The following is a 20,442-nucleotide window of genomic DNA, read 5'->3' as shown; positions in this document are numbered from 1 at the left end:
CATAGAAGTGCTAGGGAGTGGTTGAAAGCTAGCGTTCTGTGGCCTCATGTGTTTGCCACAGAGACCCCTTCATCTCGCTGGGTTACAGCCCAGGAGCTCTGAGCAACCTTGGGTGCTATGCTGTGAGGTTGTGAATAGTTTGAGTGGAGAGGTGTTCACACCCAGCCCAGAGTAAGGCTCTCACACGGAAGATCAGAAACTTCTCCTTTCTTCACGGACCCCTCCGTCACACTCGAGGGTAGCTGACCTCCTGACCCCCACCCCACCAGGCCTGCACTAAACAGAGCCCTGAAGGAGGAACCCCTCCAACTCATACCTCTTGAGCCACCTGGGATAGCAGTTTGTAGTTACTCTAAGAGAAGGGTTTCAGAGGCCTATTGTGGTGGCTGTCTGTCTCCTCCAGACCCTGAATTCTCACCTCAGCCACTTTCCCCTGATGGAATCCTCTCTCTGGGGGCTCGGTGGCTCTAACTCCTTGCAATTCCAGGATCTGAGCCATGTCTCTGGAAATTCAGTTGTTTGGGGGCAGAGCCGAGGTATTCAGGGAGGGAGGGAAAGCGGCGACCACAGAGCAGTCCCTGTCCCCCCAGGGGATATAGAGGTGATGCCAGGGGTGACAGGAGCCCCTCCGGCTGCTCCTGCTCTGAGGATAGCATCAGAGATGTGTCCATGGCCACGACCAGGTGAGACGTCCTGGAGGACAGGTTCCTACTTTTCAGCAACTCACCATATCTCAGGGTCTGGGGGTGCAAGAAAGAGGGAGCAAGCGGTGTTAGGACCCACACCTGGTCAGCCCCACACCAGGGATGGAAACTGGCATGAGCTGTGTCCGGTGACGCTTGCCCCAGCTGCATCTGTGGTGATGATGGGGGGCGGGGCGTGGCTTGACTCAGACCACAAAGGAGGCCAGACGAAGCCCCAATAATCTCGGGTTCACAGCAGCTTGGACCTGCTGCCACGCTGAGACCACATCAGGGCTGGGGAAGACACACAGCCACCTCCGGGTTTGCTCTGGGGACCCCTCTCCTGCTCACCTGTGTTGGGGACAGGCCATCCTGGGGCAGGCTAGCTCCTGGACTCTCAGTCTCTGAGGCGGCAGGAAATAAGGACAGGTCATTGGAAGTAGCGGCTCCCAGGATGTAGCCAGCGTGGCCCTGGGGCAGGGGCTGTTGAAGGAGCTGCAGGATGAGGCTAAGGTCTGAGGACATGCGGGACTCCAACCTGCGAGACAGAACCCCACAGTCAGGGGCAGGGGCAGGCTTGGGGAGAGCCCTTCAGGTTCTGATGGTAGCTCCCAACTTTGTGGCCTGCACCCCACCCCCCCCCCAAGATGGAAGGGCAGTCTGGGGCCCACCTGAAGCTTTTGCCCCACCACAATCCACAGTCCTTGACCTAATTGCTCTTAACACATCCCCGACTCCCAGTGGAACAGCGACCGGGTGCTGTGCACCCATCACTCAGCACCCATCAGGCTCCGCTGTGGGGATTTCACCCCAGGACATGCCATGGCTCAGAGTGGTTCTAGCAGTTAAGAAACTCACTTGTCCACACCCTGCTGGGAAGCTGCAGAGACAGAGTTTGAATGCAGGACTGTACAGCCCCCTAGCCCTGGCTCTGCCACCACAGTCCTGCCATCCACGCGACACTCCATTCCCCAGGGCCCACGGAATTTGTTTCTGCAAGGATTGCTGGCTTGCTCCAGGGTCTACTGGGACACGGAATTGTGCTTTGTGACAGGGCTGGGAGGATTGCCCTTAAAAGGATCACCCTTCTGTAACTCACGGAGCACCCAGTGATGTCCCTGAGCCACCAGGAGAGGGCACCCGTGCCTAGCCTGCTGCTGGCATGGTCCTCTGCAGCTGCCGACCCTGGCCCTCAGGGCACTCACCTGTTCACCTGGGCCTGGATCTGCTCTAGCCTGGAGCCTAGCTCTGGAGGCCAGCCATCTGGGTCTCCGTGAGGGTGTGGGGGGCTGGGCCTTGGCCTTGGCACTTGCAGCACCTCAGGCCAGAGGTCAGATGCTTCTGAGATGCTCAGGGAAGGAGCTGCTCCTGCTGGAGGGAAAGTGAAGCCTGCACTTTAGTCTAGCTGGTTCCACAGGCCGAGCTGCTCAAAGGGAAAGAGCCCATGCCCTCCCCCTACCTGGCAGGGAACACTGGTTTGGGAGAGTGGGTCTCCTTACCTGAGTGCCCTGGAGCACGATATCCTGCCCCATAAGAGATCTAGCTTCCAGGACCCAGAAGCTGGACCCCAACTTGGGGCAGGGGGCAGCTAGCTGAGTGGGGATTCTTAGCCCTGGCCTCACCATCCAGGGAGCTGCAGCCCAGTGGATCCCCTGTTCCCTGAGGCCTTGGTGTGGAAGCTGGCCAGGGTGGGGGGCTTGGAGACAGCCCTCACCCTGGCCTGGAGGACACAGGGCACATGGTCTTCTAGACCCAGGCCTGGGAGGGAGGGCGGGGGTTGAGGGGCCCCGCCCAAGGGGAGGCAGGATGAGAAGGAGCTGAGAAGGGGCAGGAGGCTAGGCCGGCATGGCCCGTGGCAGGATGGACACTGGTGGGAGCTTTGCTCACCTGACTGGTTGTCACTAAGCAAGAAGCCTTGGCGGTCCTTGTCACCTGGAGCTTTTTCAGAAGATGACTGGAGACCCCCGCCTGCCTTGTGAGGAACAAGAGCATCAGGTAACAGGGACCAAAGTGGGGTGGAGCCTTTCTGTTCCCCCTACCTCCCCACCCATGCCCCTTGTGACAATTAGATGAGAACATGTGACAGGTGGTCAGACTTCCCGGTGATGCTCTGGGCCACTTCCCATGGCTCTCTCCTGCGTGGTGGGCTGAGGATGGGAAGATCCCCCGAGTCTTGGGAGAGACTACCTTAAGCAGCACTGTTTGGGGGCAGAAAGCAGAAGGGCTGTTCTTCGGCCCTCCCTTTCCTGAATGCCCTGGTGTGCCTGCCCTCAGCTTGGGCCCGGGGGGACTTTCCTGGGAAGAATCTGGGTCGGAGCCCCCATCCATTCAGGTGCTTTCAGCAAGGCCCTTGGCAGCCCACCCTCCTGGCACCGTGAGACCACAGGGACCACTTCTCTCCTGCCCTGGTGTCTGGTCACTGAGCACTGGGACCACCTGATGGCTCCCAGCCCACCGAGATGGGGTACTTACAAGACATCTGCTGGACAGATCGGGTATGGGGGGGAGATGGCAGGTGGAAAGAGAGCAGAGGGTGGGGTGGGGGAGGGCTGTCCACAGCAAGCACAACCCTCCGAAGCTTGGTTTGGGGTCTCGGCCAGCAGAGCCCCTCCTCCTGAGTCTGGGAGTAGGCTGGGGGGTTCATTGCTGGGGCCTCAGGCAACTGTGCCTATTGTCCCTTCCAGGTTTCCTGTCCCTCCTTCCCACTAGCTGATTCCAGAGCTCCCGCTCCATGCAGCCTCTTCTGGGTGCTCCCAGGTCTGCACTGGCTGTCCCCGCACACCCTCGTGGCTGCTTGGTTATTAAACTGTGTGACTCTTTATTTTTCCCAAGTTGCTATAATCTCCTCTACTGAGAGATTCTAATCTTTCTCCACTGAGTTAAAAAGGAGAAACAGTTCTTTACACCCCAGGGATCTGGCACCATGACACCCCCTGCAGGCAGACAGTCTCCTTTTCAGCTTGGGAGACATGGAGGGAAAAGCCTAGACTAGGGAGTCAACAGAGTTGAGTTTGCCTTCGGCCTCTGCCATCAACTGCCAGCTTATTGCACGGCTGTATGACTCGGTCAGAATATTAATCCTCTCGGACCCTCAGTTTCCTCACCTGGAAAATGGGGCTAACACCATTTGCAAGGAGACCAACTGAGGTCATGTAACAGGCTCAGCACTTAGCAGAGCTGGCACCCAAAAAATGTAACTGTCACCCTTCGCAGCATCATGGTGGCCATGGAGGTGCAGCAGAAATGATGGGTGAGGGTGCAGGATGGGGTTGAGAGGAAGGGAGGGAGCCAGGAGGGTCCCTTTGGCCAAGCAGGCCAGGCTTTCAGCAGGCTGAGAGCCACCACCCACCCGGCATACCCAGCCTAGACTCACGTCCCGCAGGTTGAAGGTGACTTCCAGCTTGCTCCAGAAGCTGTCTGCGAAGGCAGGGTACATGTCCAGCACCTCCAGCAGGTCTGCCCGCTGGATCTTGTGCAGGTCGCAGTAGGTCAGGGCCCGTACGTCTGCACTGGACTTGCCTGGCCGGGCATAGAGACTAACAGGCTCCCCAAAGATGTCATTCTTTCCTGCCATCAGAGGGTCCACTCCAAGCTCTCTTCAGAGGAGCCTTCCTCAGGGCCCTTGATCATGACCTTCCCCCCACATGCTACCCCTCCAGCATGGGATCCTCCCACCATCTCCAGGCCTCTCTGGCTAACCACCCTCTATCAGCACCCTTCTCCTATTGTCCACATTCCACTTTGCATGGCCTCCCTCCTCCCCAGGGGACAGCAGGCAGTAAGGACACTAATGGCTGCCTGCTTGACCTTCCCTCCTCACTCTGTTGTGATGCTGTCAGAGTGCAGGGAACCTCGGAACAAGAGCACCCAGCTCCCCAAGGGCACAGCCTGAAACTTCTGTTCCCACTCCCCATTGTGGGGCCAGGTAACCAGTGTGGCCCTGGCAGAGGAAGCCTGAGAGAAGTCAACATCTGAGCCTCTGGACCCCAGTGTCCTCATCTCTAACATGAGTGTGACCATATCTGCTTTGCCTACTCCCTGTCCCCTCCCCAGCCCGAGGAAGGGACATCGTGCTTGAGAAAGTGGTCTAATAGCCAGAGGCCCCAGAAGGTCAATGCAAAGCCCGGAGAGGACGGATGGCAGGGTGGACGTGGCTGGACATGTGGCACATGTGGCAAGTGTACTGGGCTGTCCTGCCAAGTGCTGTGCTGGCCACAGGATGTAAACATGAATAATGTTATCCCATCCACAGATGCCCCCACCCCAATCCCTGAGAGACAGGTGCATAAGTAGCCAATGATCTAGAGAGCCTTAGAACAGCAGAGAACCAAGAGCCACAGAAGAGGGAGAGGCCCATTCCATCAGGGGTGGCTGGGGGCAAAAGGAAAGGGTTTTTATAAAGGGGATAGAGTGGGGGTTGGGTCATGAGAATCAAGGAGGACAGGGCTCCCAGGGCTGGGAGAGGAGGGCCTTAGGGTCCCTTTGACCCAGTCTTGCTTTGACTTTACCTCCCCCAGAAAAGTCCAGCTCTTTCAACCCAGTGACATGACACATGGGGACTAATGGTTTGCACGCACATTGATGGACAGAAGCAGACGGCCTCCAAAAGGACAGGATTGAAAGGGATTCCAACAGGAGAGGGCTGGGGTCTAGAGAGGAAAGGGATCCACCAGGGTCACACATGCAGCCTAGAAGCTGGAAACCTGGGCAACATTATAAATGATGAGGGTTTATGATCTAAGGTTCATTTCCACTCAGGACAAAAGGACAGGATTCATGTCTCTAACTGAAACTGAAATTGGACTGACTTCTTAATTTTTAATAGTAATTATTATCCCTTCCACATGAATGGCGCTTCTAAGGTAGGCTGGGCGTGAGGGAAAGTCTCAGAGAGGAGCCTATGTTTGAATTTTGAGTTCAGCCTTGAAGGACAGCTGGGCCTGCCAGGCAGAGGCCCAGGACAGGGGCTCCGAGCAGAGCGGCAGCATGTGCAAAGGTCCTGGGGTAGGACAGACTGGTGGGTCCAGAGAAGCATTAGTGTTGTTTGGTTGTTTGGGTTGCTTATAGAAAATAAAGGGGTTGTGCCCAGGAAGGAATGGAAAGTTCTGGTCTTAGGAGAGATCAGACCTGAGACAGAGCTCTGTGTTCTTGTGGCACAGCTGGAGGCAGAGAAGGTTGGATCAAGGAGCTGGCAGAGTGAAATCATCACCAGGGTATATTCAGTCAAGGGCAGGCCAGAGGGGGCCTAACCAGAGGGGCTGGAGGAGAGCCTGACCCTGGAGACCAAGGGAGGGGGAGGCTGAAGTCCAGATCAGGATCTTGGGGTGGGCTGAAGTCAGGGGGAAGGCAAGGACGAAATTGAGGAGAGGACATTCTGGGGCTCAGAGAGGTGCAGTGACCTGTTCAAGGCCACTGGTAAGCTGGTAAGTGGCAGAGACTTGTGTGCCCCAATCCATCTCCTGCCCAAGGCTCTTGCCCAGCTGTCCCTGCAGCTGCACTGAAAGAGACTGAGGCCCCCCTCGGTGGAAGAAGACAGGTGCCCCTCACCCTGGAATCCCTGTTGCCACTTACTACTCACTGCCAGCCTCAACTTCCCTGTCAGGAAAATGGGACCTTTGGTCAAGGTTTGGTTTAAAGATTCAGCAAGCTGGGTACGAAGCTCTTCCAGGTACATAATCAGCACATGGCAGGTCAGTAACGGTGCCTGGATCACATAGGAACACAGCGAACCATGCAGGACACCCAGTGCCACCACACCTACCCACTCAGTCCTGGCCTTCCCACCCGAGTTACCCAGGATGGCCACCACCACGTCGTCGCGCAGGATCTCGATGGAGCCGCGGGAGATGAAGTACAGCGTGGAGAGCACATCTCCGACGTGCACCAGCGTGTCCCCAGGCGGTGCGTGTGCCGTCTTAAACTTGACCGCCAGTGCGCGCAGGCAGCCCTTGCTGGCACCCTGGAAGGCTGGGCAGTGCTGCAGCAGTGCGCGGTGCAGGTGCAAGCAGATGTCCGCCTGCAGGCACTCAGGGAAGCCCTTCAGCACCTGTGAGGTGTGTGGCGGTTTCCAGCACGGGCAGGGGTGGGGGGCTGGGGCTGGAGGGGTGGTGGTGGGGGAGGGCCCGGGGGTGTGGAGCACCAGTGGAAACTTGGCCTCCAGGGGCCAGGGGCAATAGCTAGGGCTGCCACTTGAGCCTCTCCAGTCCCACCCCCGGAGGCGCAGCGGGGCTCACCGCATTCATGTCAATGCCGTTGGTGTAGGACCAGGCGTGCTGGAAGTACTCCTCCAGGCGCTGCCGCAGTGGGCTGGGGATCTGGTGGAAGCGGATGAACTCCTTGACACGCAGCATCTGCGTGTGGTAGCGCGCGGTGCCTGAGTACAGGCGCTGGATGATGGCGGACACGTTGCCGAAGATGCTGGCATACATGAGGGCTGGGGCGGGAAGCAGGGTTTGGTAAGTCAGCCCCCCCACATCTCCACCCAGCCACACCACCCGTGGGCCTGCTTCAGGCCCCCTCTTCCTGGGAATCGCCCCCCATCAGGGAGCCCTCTGTCCAGAGTAAAGTCAAAAGTGCCCAGGACAGTGCCAAGGCACATGGGGGCAAAGATCCCAAGCTCCCTGTCCTCCACCCTCGGCCCTGTGCCTCTTGGCATTTATGTGGGCCCAGAGGCCAAACCCCTGCGGATAAAGAACTAGGGCAACAGATTTTTTTAGTTGGATCTGTTTTCTCTTTCAAGTTGTAAAAATATAAAGGGAAAACTCTTGGTCTCTTGTTCTCACCCACTTTTTTTTCTTGTTTTTGTTTTTCTGGGCTTTCACATCTCTAAATTCTCTGAACATGACAACTTCACCTATGTGTAAACTTCCACACTGCTTCCTGTGTTCCTAACCCCGTGTCTAGGGAGCCAGGCAGCACAGAGCGGGGTGTGAGAGCTCCTACTTCCGTGGAGGCGGCCCCCCTGAGCTGGAATCAGGCCTCCGTGTCAGCTCTGACAAGTCAGGACCTTTGGTTTCCTTGACCTGTAAACTGAGTATCATAATTTGTTCCTGGGAGGGTTGTGATGAGAACAGGGGGCCTTTGACCAGTGCTTAGAAAAGTGCCTGGCCCGACTGGCTTCTCGGCCGCACAGCCTATGCACAAGGGGCTCTGAGCTTGGCTTACCGCTCTGCTGTCCCCATCTTGAAGATCTTAATACATTTTCAACAAAGGGCTCCACATTTTCCTTTGATGCTGGGTCCTGCACAGAATGTAGCTGGTCCTTGCGCCTGGCCTACAGCCTGGGCTGCCAGGCGTCCGATAGCATGTGCTTGTATGCATGTGGCTTATTAGTGCACACACAAAAAATTTCATTGTGCTGCACACTTAGGATCAGCCTCTCACACACACTGTTACTGTGTGCTATGGTGCACCTATTACAAAACTAGAACCCCAGCGCCATGGATAAGGCCTGGGGCTTAAGATCGCACTTACAGCCGATGAGCATGACGCAGATAGAGAAGACCTTCTCGGAGTTGGTGTTGGGGGAAACGTTGCCGAAGCCCACGCTGGTGAGGCTGCTGAAGGTGAAGTAGAGGGCCGTGACATACTTGTCCTGCACCGAAGGGCCTGAGGCTGGGTCGCTGCCGTTGTAGTGCTTGCCGAGCTGCGCTCCCAGGCTGTCTAGCCAGCCGATCTTGGGCTCCAGGTAGGGCCGCTCCACATTGCCAATGGCGTACCAGATGCAGGCTAGCCAGTGCGCGATGAGCGCAAAGGTGCACATGAGCAGAAAGAGCACGGCCGCGCCATACTCAGAGTAGCGATCCAGCTTCCGGGCCACACGCACCAGTCGTAGTAGCCGTGCCGTCTTCAGCAGCCCAATCAGGGTCGTGGTCTGGATGGGGGCAGAGAGGGAGACGTGGAGGCTGGGGGTCAGCGCTTGAAAGGGTGTGTTCTGGACTGCATCTGTTCACTCTTGCATGCCGTCACACAGTCATTCAACAAACCCATATGGAGATGCTGGGCAGTGGGGAACAGTGCAGGACCTTGAGGCTTTCTCAGATTAAAGCTCAAAACCACTTTATGGTTGATAGACAAAGTCCAAGGGGAATATGGAGGGAGGAGAGGCTGAGGCTGCAGCGCAGGGCAGGGGAGACTTCACAGAGGAGGTGACACCGAGTTTTGAGGAATGAGACTGGCAAGTGGGAGAAGAAAAGGGTATTCCAGGCACAGGGAGCAGCACAAGCAAAGGCATGAGGTGTGAAAGGGTGATAGCCTCAGGATGGGTCTTAGGTTTCAATGTTTCTACAGCCTGAACCCCAGAGTTGAAGATGGTAGAACATTGAGAAATGAGACTGGAAGGGGGGCAGGGGCTGATCCTGTGGTCTCAGCATCCCTACAGAGCTTGGCTTTTATGCTGTCATTGGGGAGGCATTGAAGATTCCGAGGTCAGGGTCAGATGAATGAGCTCAGACTGCAGTGTGGCAGGAAGCGAGGCTGACAGGTGGGGAAGAAGGCAGCTCAGTGTCCAGACAAGAGCAGGGGGTTGGAGGGACTTGGGGATCGATTTGACGGCAGCATGTAAGCACGGGAGCAGGAAGCCATGAGAGAAACCCCTGCTGGACAGGCTGGGAGATTTGGGGTAACTGGAGCACAGAAAGCAAAGCTGATGGTGTGGAAGCTGATCTGGACTAGGCAGCAAGAGGACACAGTGAGACTGAAGCTCTGAGAAAGCCCGCATGTCCCCTGTGAGAAGGGGCAGGGGCGGGGGCGAGACGGGGGCAGGCTGCATGGAGGCAGCAGCCTTTCTTCGAGGGGCTGGGGCTACAGGAACACCCAGCCCAGAAGGGGCAGGATTCTGGGGCCAGGGGGCCTGCCAGGAGCCTGCACCTGCTCAGAGAGGTGGACAGAGAGCCCCCTGCCCCAGGGCACAGCCTCAGCCGGTTCTTCTCCAGGGTTGGGAGATGACAGATGTCTGAGGCCCCGCCTGCTTTGAGCCAGGTGCCAGCGCCAGGTTCTCTCCTAGCCAGGGCTGTGGGGCTGGGATGGGCTCTGCTCACCTCGTCAGAGCCGGTGCGGAAGATGAGCAGGTCGAAGGGGATGGCGGCCACCATATCGATGAGGAACCAGCCCTTGAAGTAGTGGACGGCGATGCGGCGGGGGTGGCTGACCACCTCGTCGTTGGTGTTGACATAGGTGGTGCGGAAGTTGATGACAATGTCCACGATGAACATGATGTCCACGATGAGGTCCACCACGGTGAGTGGGCTGCAGGTGTAGCTGCAGTCCCCGCGGCGAGACTCGTCTTGGTCACTGAGTAGGAAGGCGGCTGAGTAGGGGGTGAAGACGGCCGTGTAGATGACCAGCAGCAGGATGAGCCAGTCCCACACAGCCTTGAAGGGGCTGTAGTGCAGGAGGGTCCCCCGGTGGAGGCGAGGCGCCTGCAGCTTGTACTCCGGCAGCACATCTGCCCCCAGGGACAGCACCTGTGGGGATCATGGGGGGGTCAGGGGGATGGCCACCCCTGGAGAAAAGGGTATGGGAGGGGTGAGGCCCTGGGAGAGGGTGGGTGACCTGGACTGTGAGGAGCAGAGGGGCCGAGGCAAAGGTGGGATGGGGCTATGTGAGGGGACAAGGTCATAGAGGATGGTGTGTTGAGTGCAGGGAGGTGGCGGGGTACAGGGGTGTAGCTCTGCTCCATAGTTAGCCCAGGTTTGAAACTCACAAGCTCCCTCGAGAGCATGGAGACGGGGTTAGTGGGGAGAGGAGGGCGGGCAGGGGATGGTCAGATTCAGGGTCATTTTGGAGGAGAGCCCAGATGGAGAGTCACTCCTCTCTGATAGACTTGGGAGACTCCCGGTGGCCAGAGTTCCTGGTGGGGACATTTGTCCTCAGGACTAACTTCCTCATGTCTGTTTCCTCCCCGTCCTATGTCCACCCACCGGCTCCTCCAGGCCTGGGAGGTGGCATTATTTATAGGCTCTCTGATGCCAACCCTCTCTGGCTCCAGGCACTAGGCATCAGGGTCAGGGCCTCAGGATGGGTCTTAGGTTTCAAGAATCAGGCTCAAACGGGGCAGGAGGCTGGGGGTTCAGGCCAGGGGACTGGACGAGTTGGCTCCCTCACTTAGCTCAGGCCCCAGAGGAGCCCAGAACCTGAGCAGGGCCCCTGAGGCCTGTCCACCTGCGTGACCCTCTCGGTGACGTTCTGTGTCCTCTCCATCACTTTGTGGGGCGCAATGATCTCAATCTCCGCGCTGGAGCCCGAGCGGTGCTTCTCCAGGTTGAACTCCACGAAGTTGAGCGTGAACTGCGGGATCTGGCTGATGGTCCTGTACTTGACCTTGCCTGTGCCGGGTCCCTGTGCACCCAGCCTGCCATGAGAACCCTCTGAAACCAGCGCCAGGGTCAGAGAAACCAGGGCCAGGGTGGCCCCCACGCACCGCTCCCACCGGCACCCGTGCCCCCGTCTCACCGGAGCCGAGGAAGCTCTGGGACAGCAGGCGCTGGGACAGGCTGCGGCTGCCGCTCTTGGCCAGGAGCTGGGCCAGGTCCTCGAAGTTGAGGATGAACATGATGACAGCCCCATCCTCATTCTTCACAGGCACCACGTCCACCAGGCAGCGGAAGCTGGAGGCTGTAAACACCACTGGGCGGTTACCGAGAAGGGGTCTCCTGCAGCAACCTGGCCAGGGGAGCTAGGGAGGGGGTTGGGTTAGGGCAAGTTAAGAGTGACAGGAGGAGCTGCCCCTCACTGCCCTCTCTTGCCCATTCCACACCTCTGGCCAAGCTCCACCTGCTCCCCAGTCCCAGCGCCCAGCCTTGGGACCCTGCGCCCCTGGCAAGTTACTGTCCAGGAGGCAAGTCACTGTCCAGGCCTCCTGGACAGTGACCAGGGCTAAGCCCACCCCCTCCCAGGGCAGAGGTGGGGCGAGCAGCTAAGCTGCTCATTAGGAGATAATGTAGCAAAGGCCCAAGCCCACGCTCAGCCCACAGCTCAGGGCTTAACCTCAAGGTTTGCTTCTGCTGTGATGAAAGCTGAGCAGATGGGGTGGATTAAGTGGGGAGGTGAGGTCGGCCATTCTTCCCCCATGTAGCTCTGGCCAGTCCTGGGTCCAGCTCCCATATTCCTAGCCCACAAATATGCTCTGCTCCCCTGGAACCAGAAGGAACTCATTGCTGAGAACACACTGAGGGCTGGGCACCGAGCCAGTTGGCACATTAGGCCTCTTTCTCTATGGTGGAGCCCAGTGGATCCTTGGGGGGCAGGTGTGAGAGTCTGAGGTTCTGAAGATCTGACTTGCTGGGGCTGAGAGGGGTCATGGACAGCTTCGAGAATGGACTTGTCAGGGAGGAGGACACTAGAGCCAAGGCGAGGCCAGCCCGGCAGGGGCGCAGGGTCCCAAGGCTGGGTGTTGGGACTGGGGAGCAGGTGGGGACTTGGCCAGAAATCTGTAAAGGGCGAGAGATATTAGTGTGGGGATAGGTCCTCCTGTTGCTCTCCTTCTCCCCTTGGGCACCCCAGATCCAGGCACTGACCCTATTGTTCCTTTCTCTCAGCTCCAGGGCCTTGCCCCCTCATCCACCTTAGGTGGAGCAAAATAAGCTGAAACTGCCACATCCCCCAGAGCCCAGCTGTGGGCTGGGTGGGTGGTCACCCCGTGAGCCCCCTTTCCAGGAGTCTCATGTCACTCAACTCAAACTGCTGGCGGGTGTCAGACCCAAAGGACACCCTCAGGGAAACAAGCAAATCAGGAGATTTGTGTCTCACTTGCCAGCAGCCGTCCCTGGTGCTGTTTGTTGATTGAAGGAAAGAATGTAAATGTGAGCGGTTGGGAAACTGGCCGGGCAGGAGCATTCCTACTTGGAGGTCCGCTAAATTCACTTTTCCCCAGACACCCTATGTAGTGCTCCCTTTTCCTGGTGCCTCCTCACACCATCAGTGCCTCCCTTCCTCTGGGAGCTCCTCCCGGAGTCACCTGGATCAGATTCCTGGACTCCCAGGTCCCAGGCAGCCATCTGCCAGCTGGCACACCTAGCCCCAGGGGAGACATCCACACTGGGGAGAGGTCAACCCCTGTGATCCACTCCAGGGCTCGCAGTGCTGTGGGCTCTGCTTCGAGCCTGACACTCTTGTGAGTCCGGGGCATGGTGGGGCTCAGACACAGGGACCTAGCCAGGCGGCCTCCTTGACCGATGACCTGAGACACACCTAATGGCCAGACTAAATCCTTATTCTCTCAGAGATCTGGCCTGGGAGGGGGTCAGGAGAGGGCAGAACTGGGCAGAGGGCAGTGCCTCCATGCTCCTGGGGAGCTGCGAACTGCCGGAGTCATCTTCAAGGGCCTGTACCCCTGAGGCTATCTTTGGAGAGCTGAGTGCAGCAATGGACCAGATAGGAGCCCATCAAAACAGTGAGGGCTGGAGGGGGCAGTGAGTGGTACCCTAAGCCTGGGCAGAGACAGGGGGTCATGAACATTCAGACAAGTACAGAGCATTCTCTCTCTCACCCCTAGACTGTCCTTCCTCCCCCGTGACTCACAGCCCACCAGTAACTGTGTCTGGGTGACCAGAAGAGGGTGAGTGTGTCACCGAGACCTGGGAGGGTGGTGTGCCTGTACCCTTGCTCCATCCTGGAGGGGAGCCACAGACTCTGCATTGTTATCCCTTCCAGGGGCTTCCCCCAGTGCCCACCTCTCTGGCCAAGGGCAGCAGGATCATCTGCCCCGGGACACTGCCTGTGTCTCTGCTTTTCTCAGCCTCTTGGTTGCTTTTATTCCTTCAGTTTCTCATCACTTGACCCCCACCCCACCCCTCTGGCCCTTTCTTCCTCTTTGAGCCCAACTTTGTGCAGCTAAACAATGTGGGGATATATGGGTACAGACCTTCCGCTTTGACTTGGAAAACTGTCAGAGGATTATCCCACAGGGGAAAATAGGATTATAAGTAAGCCAGCTTGTGGTCTGTTCAGGACCCCTTCCCACCTCGCTGGACTCAAGGGGACAGGAGATATTGACCCGAGGAGGGAAGAAATCGCCACTAAGATGCCTCTCAGTAAGCACGTAAGATGTATGTGAATATGACAAAACAGTCTCTGGTCGGAGTGGGCCACGAGGTGAACAAGTCAATACATTCTCTGAGCAGTACATCCACCTCCTAGAGTAATCCAGGCCAGGAAGCCCCTCTTCTGCATATCAGGTCACTTGCAGGCAGGTCCAGGTAAGCAAATGCCTGATAACAGGACATGGAAGGGCTTAGCATGGTGTGGCTGAACTGGCATTTAGAGGTAAGGAATATGTGGGTCACTCAGGGCCAGCCCTCAAGACCAGGGCCCCAGTAGATCTGAAACCTGAATCCTGATCTCAGAGGGCCAAGATCTGGCCTTGACCTCTTCCCCACACCAGGCACATGCACTGCTGAGGAGACCCTAAGGGTCCTGATCTGACATCGTTAGGATTCTGGGCTCGGTCTTCACCCCTTGGGGGCTCAGGCAGAGCTCTGGGGTTAAGGAGAGGGACAGAGAAAGACCTGTTGTCCCTCCCATCCTATCCTGTTCCCCACCGGGACCCTTCTCACTCCCCTGACTGTCACCTCCTCCTTCAATGATGTGAAGAGGTGAAATCACAGCTTTTAAAAATATTCTGACTTCATTAACCCTGAGTGCTGTCAAACCAAACCAGAGTCTTCTGAGTCTCCTATTTGCTCCCCCTGCCCATTGAACTCCCCAACTGCTACTTCCTCGGGTGGCAGCGGCAGTGGCCAGGACAGTCAGGACCTACCCAAGAAGCACCCAGAAGGCCCTTAAACACACACATACACACACACGCACACACATGCTTGTGTTCACATTTACACTCATACCACACACACACCAGGCCCCTGGAACTCAGGGTCTGAGCAGCCCCCTGGTTCCAATCTGAAGGTGCCTGCCCTGTGTCCCTCGTATCTCCCTTCCTTGGGGAAAGCCCTCCTCCTCTGGAGTTTCCTTCTCCAAAGTCTCCCCTCTGAGCCCAGAGACAGTTGGGGTCCTTTCTCCCCTCTTGGAATTGCTCAGAACAAATATTTTTTAGGGAAGAATTCAGAGACTTGGGTTCCAGTCCCAGGCTGGATGCCAGAAGCGGGACCTTGGCTGAACCCCTACTCTTCCTTGAGCCTTGGTGTCCTCATCCATGAAGTGAAGGGATTTATCTAAGCCAGTGATTCCTGAATTGGCAGAACACCAGAGCCACCAGAGAAATTTTTCCAAATACACCTGCTTGAGTCTCACCTGAGTCAGCCTTTCTCTAGGGAAGGTGTGTTTTGGAAAACATGCCCTAGGTAATTCTATGTAGAACCAGGTTGGGCGGGGGGCATTAGTCCAGGGTCCTAGTTCCCACCCATTTCTCCCCTCCCCTCCAATGGAGACTTGGAGATCCTGTGTATGTGGTGGGGGGAGGGGTCTTACAGACTGCAGAACTCTGTGTTCCACCCTTGTCCTGTGCTATTGTGCTTGCAATCAACTTGGACTGGCATTAACACCCCAAACTGGATGATCCTCAAACCCTACATCCTTAAAGAGCTGGGACACAATATGAACCAGGACCACCCCTCTTTCCCAGCCAGCAGTACCCATACCCGGCCTGGCCACAGAGGCCTAAGGGGGTGACTCCTCCCTTAGTCCCCAGAACAGACGGAGATGAGGAAAGGTTAATTTCCATCCCAGCTGCCTGACAGCTGGGGCTGACAGTGACAGAGTGGACAACCAGAAGGCTGGGGACATGGGGGAGGGATGGTGGAGCTAGAGGCCCTGCCCAACACCATGACCAGTCAGTGGCTCAGCCTGGCCCCTGGTCTCTGAAAAGGACCTCAGAAGGCATTGCATCCAACGCCCAGGACTTCCCCCTATAGGTGAAGAAACAGGCCGGGGCAGGGCCAGGACTTGTCTAGCCCTTTGTGTCCTGGCTCAGTGGCCTTCCCAGGGCCACTCTGACTGGACAAGAGAGGGGCCAAGCCTGCTCTGCAAGACCTGTGGTGCAAGGGAGCCTCACCATCCTTGCGGTAGTAGAGGATGTCCACCTTGCACTCCTCAGCCCCCAGCAGGGCCTGCGCCAGGCGGGACACAGCGCTGCGAGGAGTGTCGGGACCCGTGAGGAAGTCGCAGGTGCACGGGCGCTGCATCACCTCCATCCTGGAGTAGCCGAAGAGCTCGCAGAAGCCGTCATTGCAGTAAATGATGGCGCAGTTCTCCATCTGAGCGTTGGCGATCAGGAACTTCCGACCTGGGGTGGGGGTGGGAGGTGGGAAGGCCGCAGCAGTGGCAATGAGGAGTGGGAAGCAGGGAGGCGAACACCATCGGGACCCTTGGCAGGGGCGAGGGGAGATGTAGTGGGGCAGCAGACAGTGACCAGAATGAAGGAGGGGGGAGGTCAGGTCTGGGGAGATTGGGAAGGCCAGGGAGGGGAGTCAGGGGAGTCCTGGGAGGCAGTGTTCAGGAGGGGGCGGCAGGAGTGTGACCAGAGAATTAGGACGAGGGGAGTCAGGTCTGGGGACTGTGGGAACACCACGGCAGCAATGGGGTCAGTGAAGTGTGAGGGAGGCTCAGCCTTCCTGGTGGTCAGGAAGAGGACTCAGGATGTAGCCAGAAGGGTGTCAATCAGGTCTAGAAAGAACTCCTGGAAAGACCATACTGGCTGGGGACATGAGGTGAAAACAGGGAGCCCAGGGGACCTCCGGGAGCAGTGAGGGGAGGCCCCGGAGGGGTAGACCAGACAGTGATAGAAAGGGAGGTCAGGGCTCAGGGCACAGAAATAACTCTGGGCAGGGGAGCGCAGCTTCTCTCTGCCCCTGGTGTTCCAGAAAAGAGGACGGCATTTGAGGTAAGTGGGGTCCGCTGGAGAAAATATTCCAGGATGTCAAAGGGAAGGATTTTGCATTTCGTGCCCTCCACCCTGCTCCATTCGAAGCTGGTAAAGGGATAGGCCCCTCCAGCCTCCGCACCAGGACTCCAGATCCCCCTGCCCCGGGGCACACACTCACTCTGGCCCTCGAACTTGCGGATGATGGTGTCCAGGTAAGTGTTCTGGGGAGCGACGTGGCCCCTGCGGACCGGCATCTTTCAGTCGCGGCCACTGCCCGGCGCCACCAGTGCCCCGGCCGCCCGGGTCTCCGCTTGTCCTCGGGGCTCGGCGGCGTCCGGCCCCGGTGGGCGCCGCCCCGGGTCCGCGCCCCGCCCGCCCGCCCGCGGCGTCCGCCTCCCGCGGCTCCCCCCGCGGCGCCCGCCGGGCGCTGTCCGCGCCGAGGTGCTGAAAGGAGCCGCTCTGCGTCGGCGGGGCGGGGGCGGGCGGTGGCGGCAACTTCTCCGGACCCGCGGGGCGGGGGCGGGGCTTCGGCTCCTGGGGGCGGGGCTTAAGGGAGCAGCGATTCCCGAGGCGCTTGTCCTGCAGGCCAGTGCTCCAGCCCGAGCCGCCGCTACCCAGGAACAGGACGAGGCCAGCCCGCCTCTCAGACAGGGAGGGGGCGGCCTGGAGTGTTAATAGTCTCAGGTGGTCTTTTACTGAAGTGCCGCGGACCAGCACAGCGATGGACGATGAGGCCGTCTCAGGGTTGAGAGACTGCGCAGGGTGGTCAGGGATTCGATGAATAAATGACACACAGACACACTTCAAGAGAGTGAAAATCTGAGTGCGTCTTTATTAAGCTAGTGGTCAGTATATATATGTTTTTCTAAAAGCATAGGAACAGTGAACATCAAAGAGATCAGTTTGCTCATAGGCTTAGCTTAATTGACAGGGCAGTGATTTATGTCCGAAGTTACATCTGGACCTAGCCTCATTCCTAATTGGACAGGCTATAAATTCTTTCTACTGTTTTATATAATTATTTTCTAGTTGCACTAACTATCATTTTTACTCATAATTAATTGTCATGGGTGAATTTATTTTATAATGCAGTTAATATCAAAGGTACTAAAGTTAAGCACATAATAGAAAGATTATTAAACTAACAATTCTATTATAACACAGTGTTTAGTAATGTTTCATTTGCATTAGCCTAATTATTAAATTAGGTATGTTTTTTAATTAGCAATCAATGACCAGAAAAAGGAAAGTTTTTAGAGAGACAGTTGTAGCAGAATAAAGTTTATGGGCCTTGAGAAAGCGAGATAAGGTTCCAGGTGGTCAGCATTTCTTTTAATCATCTTTGTGGCAGCTTCTGGTGGTCATTATTTATTGGCAGGCATTCGGCTTCTCTGCATCTTAGGGAGTTTGCTGTTCTCCCCCTGCGCGCATGGTTCCTTGCCCACGCCGGACCTCAGGGACCATGGCAACAGCCATTAGCCCTGAGGGTCACTGCAGGGGGGGGTGCAGCACTGAAGGTTCTTTCAGGGGCTGAGCGCTGCGCCTGCCCCTGGTCTGCCCAGAGCAGACCTCCAGGTGAACTCCAGGGCTCATGCTAAGCTGCTGTGGCAAGTCCATCTAGTCCTGGTCCTGGGAGAGCCGGGTAGCAATACACATGGAGGTGTACAAGAAATGTGCAATAAGGTGCTTTCTTCAGAGGCCTGAGCGCTCTTAGCACACAGGCACCGGAGAGAACAGATTTCAAACCACCTATTAGCAAGTGACCACTGATAAGTGTCTGAGTACTGACCGAGAGTGAATACACTAAAAAAAGCAGATGGGGATGGGGTGAGATTTGTTGAAAGCGGTTTCTTGGAGAGAAGGGGAGCACTGCTCGTTGAACTTGCTTTGCTGAGGGTCCACTGACCAATGGAAGCCAGGCCTTGGAGGGCAAGCGTTCAAATAGGCATGCACCTTGGGCAAAGGCTGGGGGTGGAATCAAAGCAAAAGTGGGGGGTGAAAGAGGTGAGCTTGGAGAAAAGGGGGATTGATTAAAAAAAAAAACCCTGAGATGCCAATTTGAACTTCTACATTTAATTGATGGACAACCAAGTTCTTATGCAGTGAGGCATAAAGGAAATAGTCCAGTAAAAATTTCTTACAATGATGGGGGGGGGGGTTGACAAGGAGGCTCAGTGAGGTTTTTGCTGGAGTCCAGATGAGAGGCTTGGAGTCCTGGGCTGGTGTGCTTTTGCCATGCTGAGCCACAATGCCTGGTGGGGGCTTCTTTGGCCTCTTGGGGAGCCTCTGGCTGGGGGATGAGAGGGCTTCAAGTGTGGCCTCCAGGGGGGGCAGAGGTGTCCTGGCTGCCCCTGTGTGTGGAGGGGCAGGCTGGCTGTGGAGAAAAGGTGGGACTCAGTGTGCAGGGCGCTGAGCTTTGAGGAGGGGCTTGGGCAGTGGACACTCATTCATTCACTTCTCAAATATTTTCCAAGTCCCCTCTATGTGCCATGGCCTGTGGTGACTACCGGTGTGACCTGGAGGCACAGTCCTCATGGGTGTCCTGCCCTTAGAGAGCTCACAGCAAATAATGACATTATAGCAGAGTAAAGTAAGTGCAGTGACAGGGACATCAAAAATTTTCAAAAGCCTGGGTGGGAGCAGGAAGTACTTGTGCTCAGCCAGAACTCAGGAAGACCTCTTGAAACCTAGGCAGAGGCAGAGTCCATGGAGATTTCAGCCCAGTACCTCTGTCTCCTGGACCCCGGACTTCTGGACTCAATCCTTAATCCAGAGAGAGTTGGTCCCATCTTCTGGATACCCTCCTGCCAGCTCAACTGCAGCACTGGTGCCTCCTCCTCTGTAGTTACTGGCTGGGTTTAGGGTTTTCCCCTGAAGGCTCCCCCAATCTCTGACAGGCACTAATTCTCAGACTCCCCAGAAGCCCCTGGAGCTATAGTTCAAACTCAATGAGTGCCCGTGTATTGGGTGTGGCATCCCTGTGGCAGGCAGACCCAGCCTGGAAAGAAACAGCTAGAAGGGGCAAGAGCAGGGGCCTTCCCTCTCTTTTCCCACGCTTACTCTAGAATACTCATCCCCAAATGTCTTCCTATCAGCTCACCCTTCCTAGAGTTCCCCTCCCCCACGGAGCCTGGAAAGGTGTTGTTTGCCCTGTACTCAGTCCCCAGGGCAACAGGCAGGGCAGCAGGTGTGTGTGTGGAACAGGCCATCTCCGGAGCAGAGTGGCTGGAGATGAGCTTTGTTTAAATATTAAAGAAGTCAATCATTAATCAGGCCTGGCTCAGTGCCCAGCTACCCACTGGCTCCATTTGGGAGGGCCTGGTCTAGGGCAGGGAGGGCTGTGGAGTAGTGTGCAGGCTACTTGCATTTCAGTCAGTCAAAAAGCAGCTTTGGTTATGGGGAGGCGGGGGGGGGGGTGTTGGATTATGCAGCTCAACACAGGGCAGACTAGGGGGCCAACAAAAAGATGTACCAGCCAAAATGTAGAGCACACTGCTTGTGAACTGGGCACCAGTGGTTTGTAAAGGAATGTCCGATTCTACTGGAATACATTTTGCAAAGGCACTGAAGCAATGTCCTGTGTGTAACTGAGTACACACCCTTCTTGGACACTGCCGTTGTGTCCAACCCCGCAGGCTGTGTGAATGGCATGAACTGGGCATGAACTGGGATGGGGGCTGGTTCTGGGCGTGAATTGGGATGGGGGCTGGTTTAGAAGAACACATCCACCAGTCACTAAAACTGTGATTCAGGGGAGGAGGTTGGCCTGGAACCCGGAGCACGCATGGAATCACTCAGAGCCAGTCACCTGTGCACATGGCCGTGCATATATAAGTTCACAAACACACAATCACAATCCCCCATGTCTCCCTCCCCCTCCGTCCCCAACTGTCTCTGGCTTGACCACCCTCCTCCTGACCCCCAGCCTCACCGTCACACTTGAGT

The 20,442-nt window shown here is 56.8% G+C and overlaps 1 protein-coding gene across 2 annotated transcripts; it reads right to left on the bottom strand.

Moving 5' to 3' along the window:
• Positions 1-382: 382 nt before the first annotated feature.
• Positions 383-16,751, bottom strand: KCNH6 (potassium voltage-gated channel subfamily H member 6; the record flags this gene model as incomplete). Of its 2 annotated transcripts, XM_084236910.1 has the most annotated exons (14): positions 383-740; positions 1,035-1,221; positions 1,889-2,051; positions 2,571-2,655; positions 4,057-4,250; positions 6,477-6,729; positions 6,917-7,116; positions 8,157-8,242; positions 8,402-8,556; positions 9,722-10,147; positions 10,845-11,050; positions 11,136-11,297; positions 15,688-15,918; positions 16,676-16,751. In XM_084236910.1, the coding sequence occupies 14 exons, from the start codon at positions 16,749-16,751 to the stop codon at positions 468-470; spliced, it is 2,697 nt and encodes an 898-aa protein (XP_084093036.1). In that variant the 3' UTR covers positions 383-467. The 2 variants fall into 2 exon arrangements, with proteins under 2 accessions (XP_084093036.1, XP_084093035.1); XM_084236909.1 differs by having other exon boundaries at positions 8,157-8,556.
• Positions 16,752-20,442: the final 3,691 nt, after the last annotated feature.

This window comes from Talpa europaea (genome assembly GCF_964194135.1).
Source record: "Talpa europaea genome assembly, chromosome: 7".
In the NCBI taxonomy this organism is placed as follows: Eukaryota; Metazoa; Chordata; class Mammalia; order Eulipotyphla; family Talpidae; genus Talpa; species Talpa europaea.
This window is presented reverse-complemented; position numbering and strand designations above follow the sequence as displayed.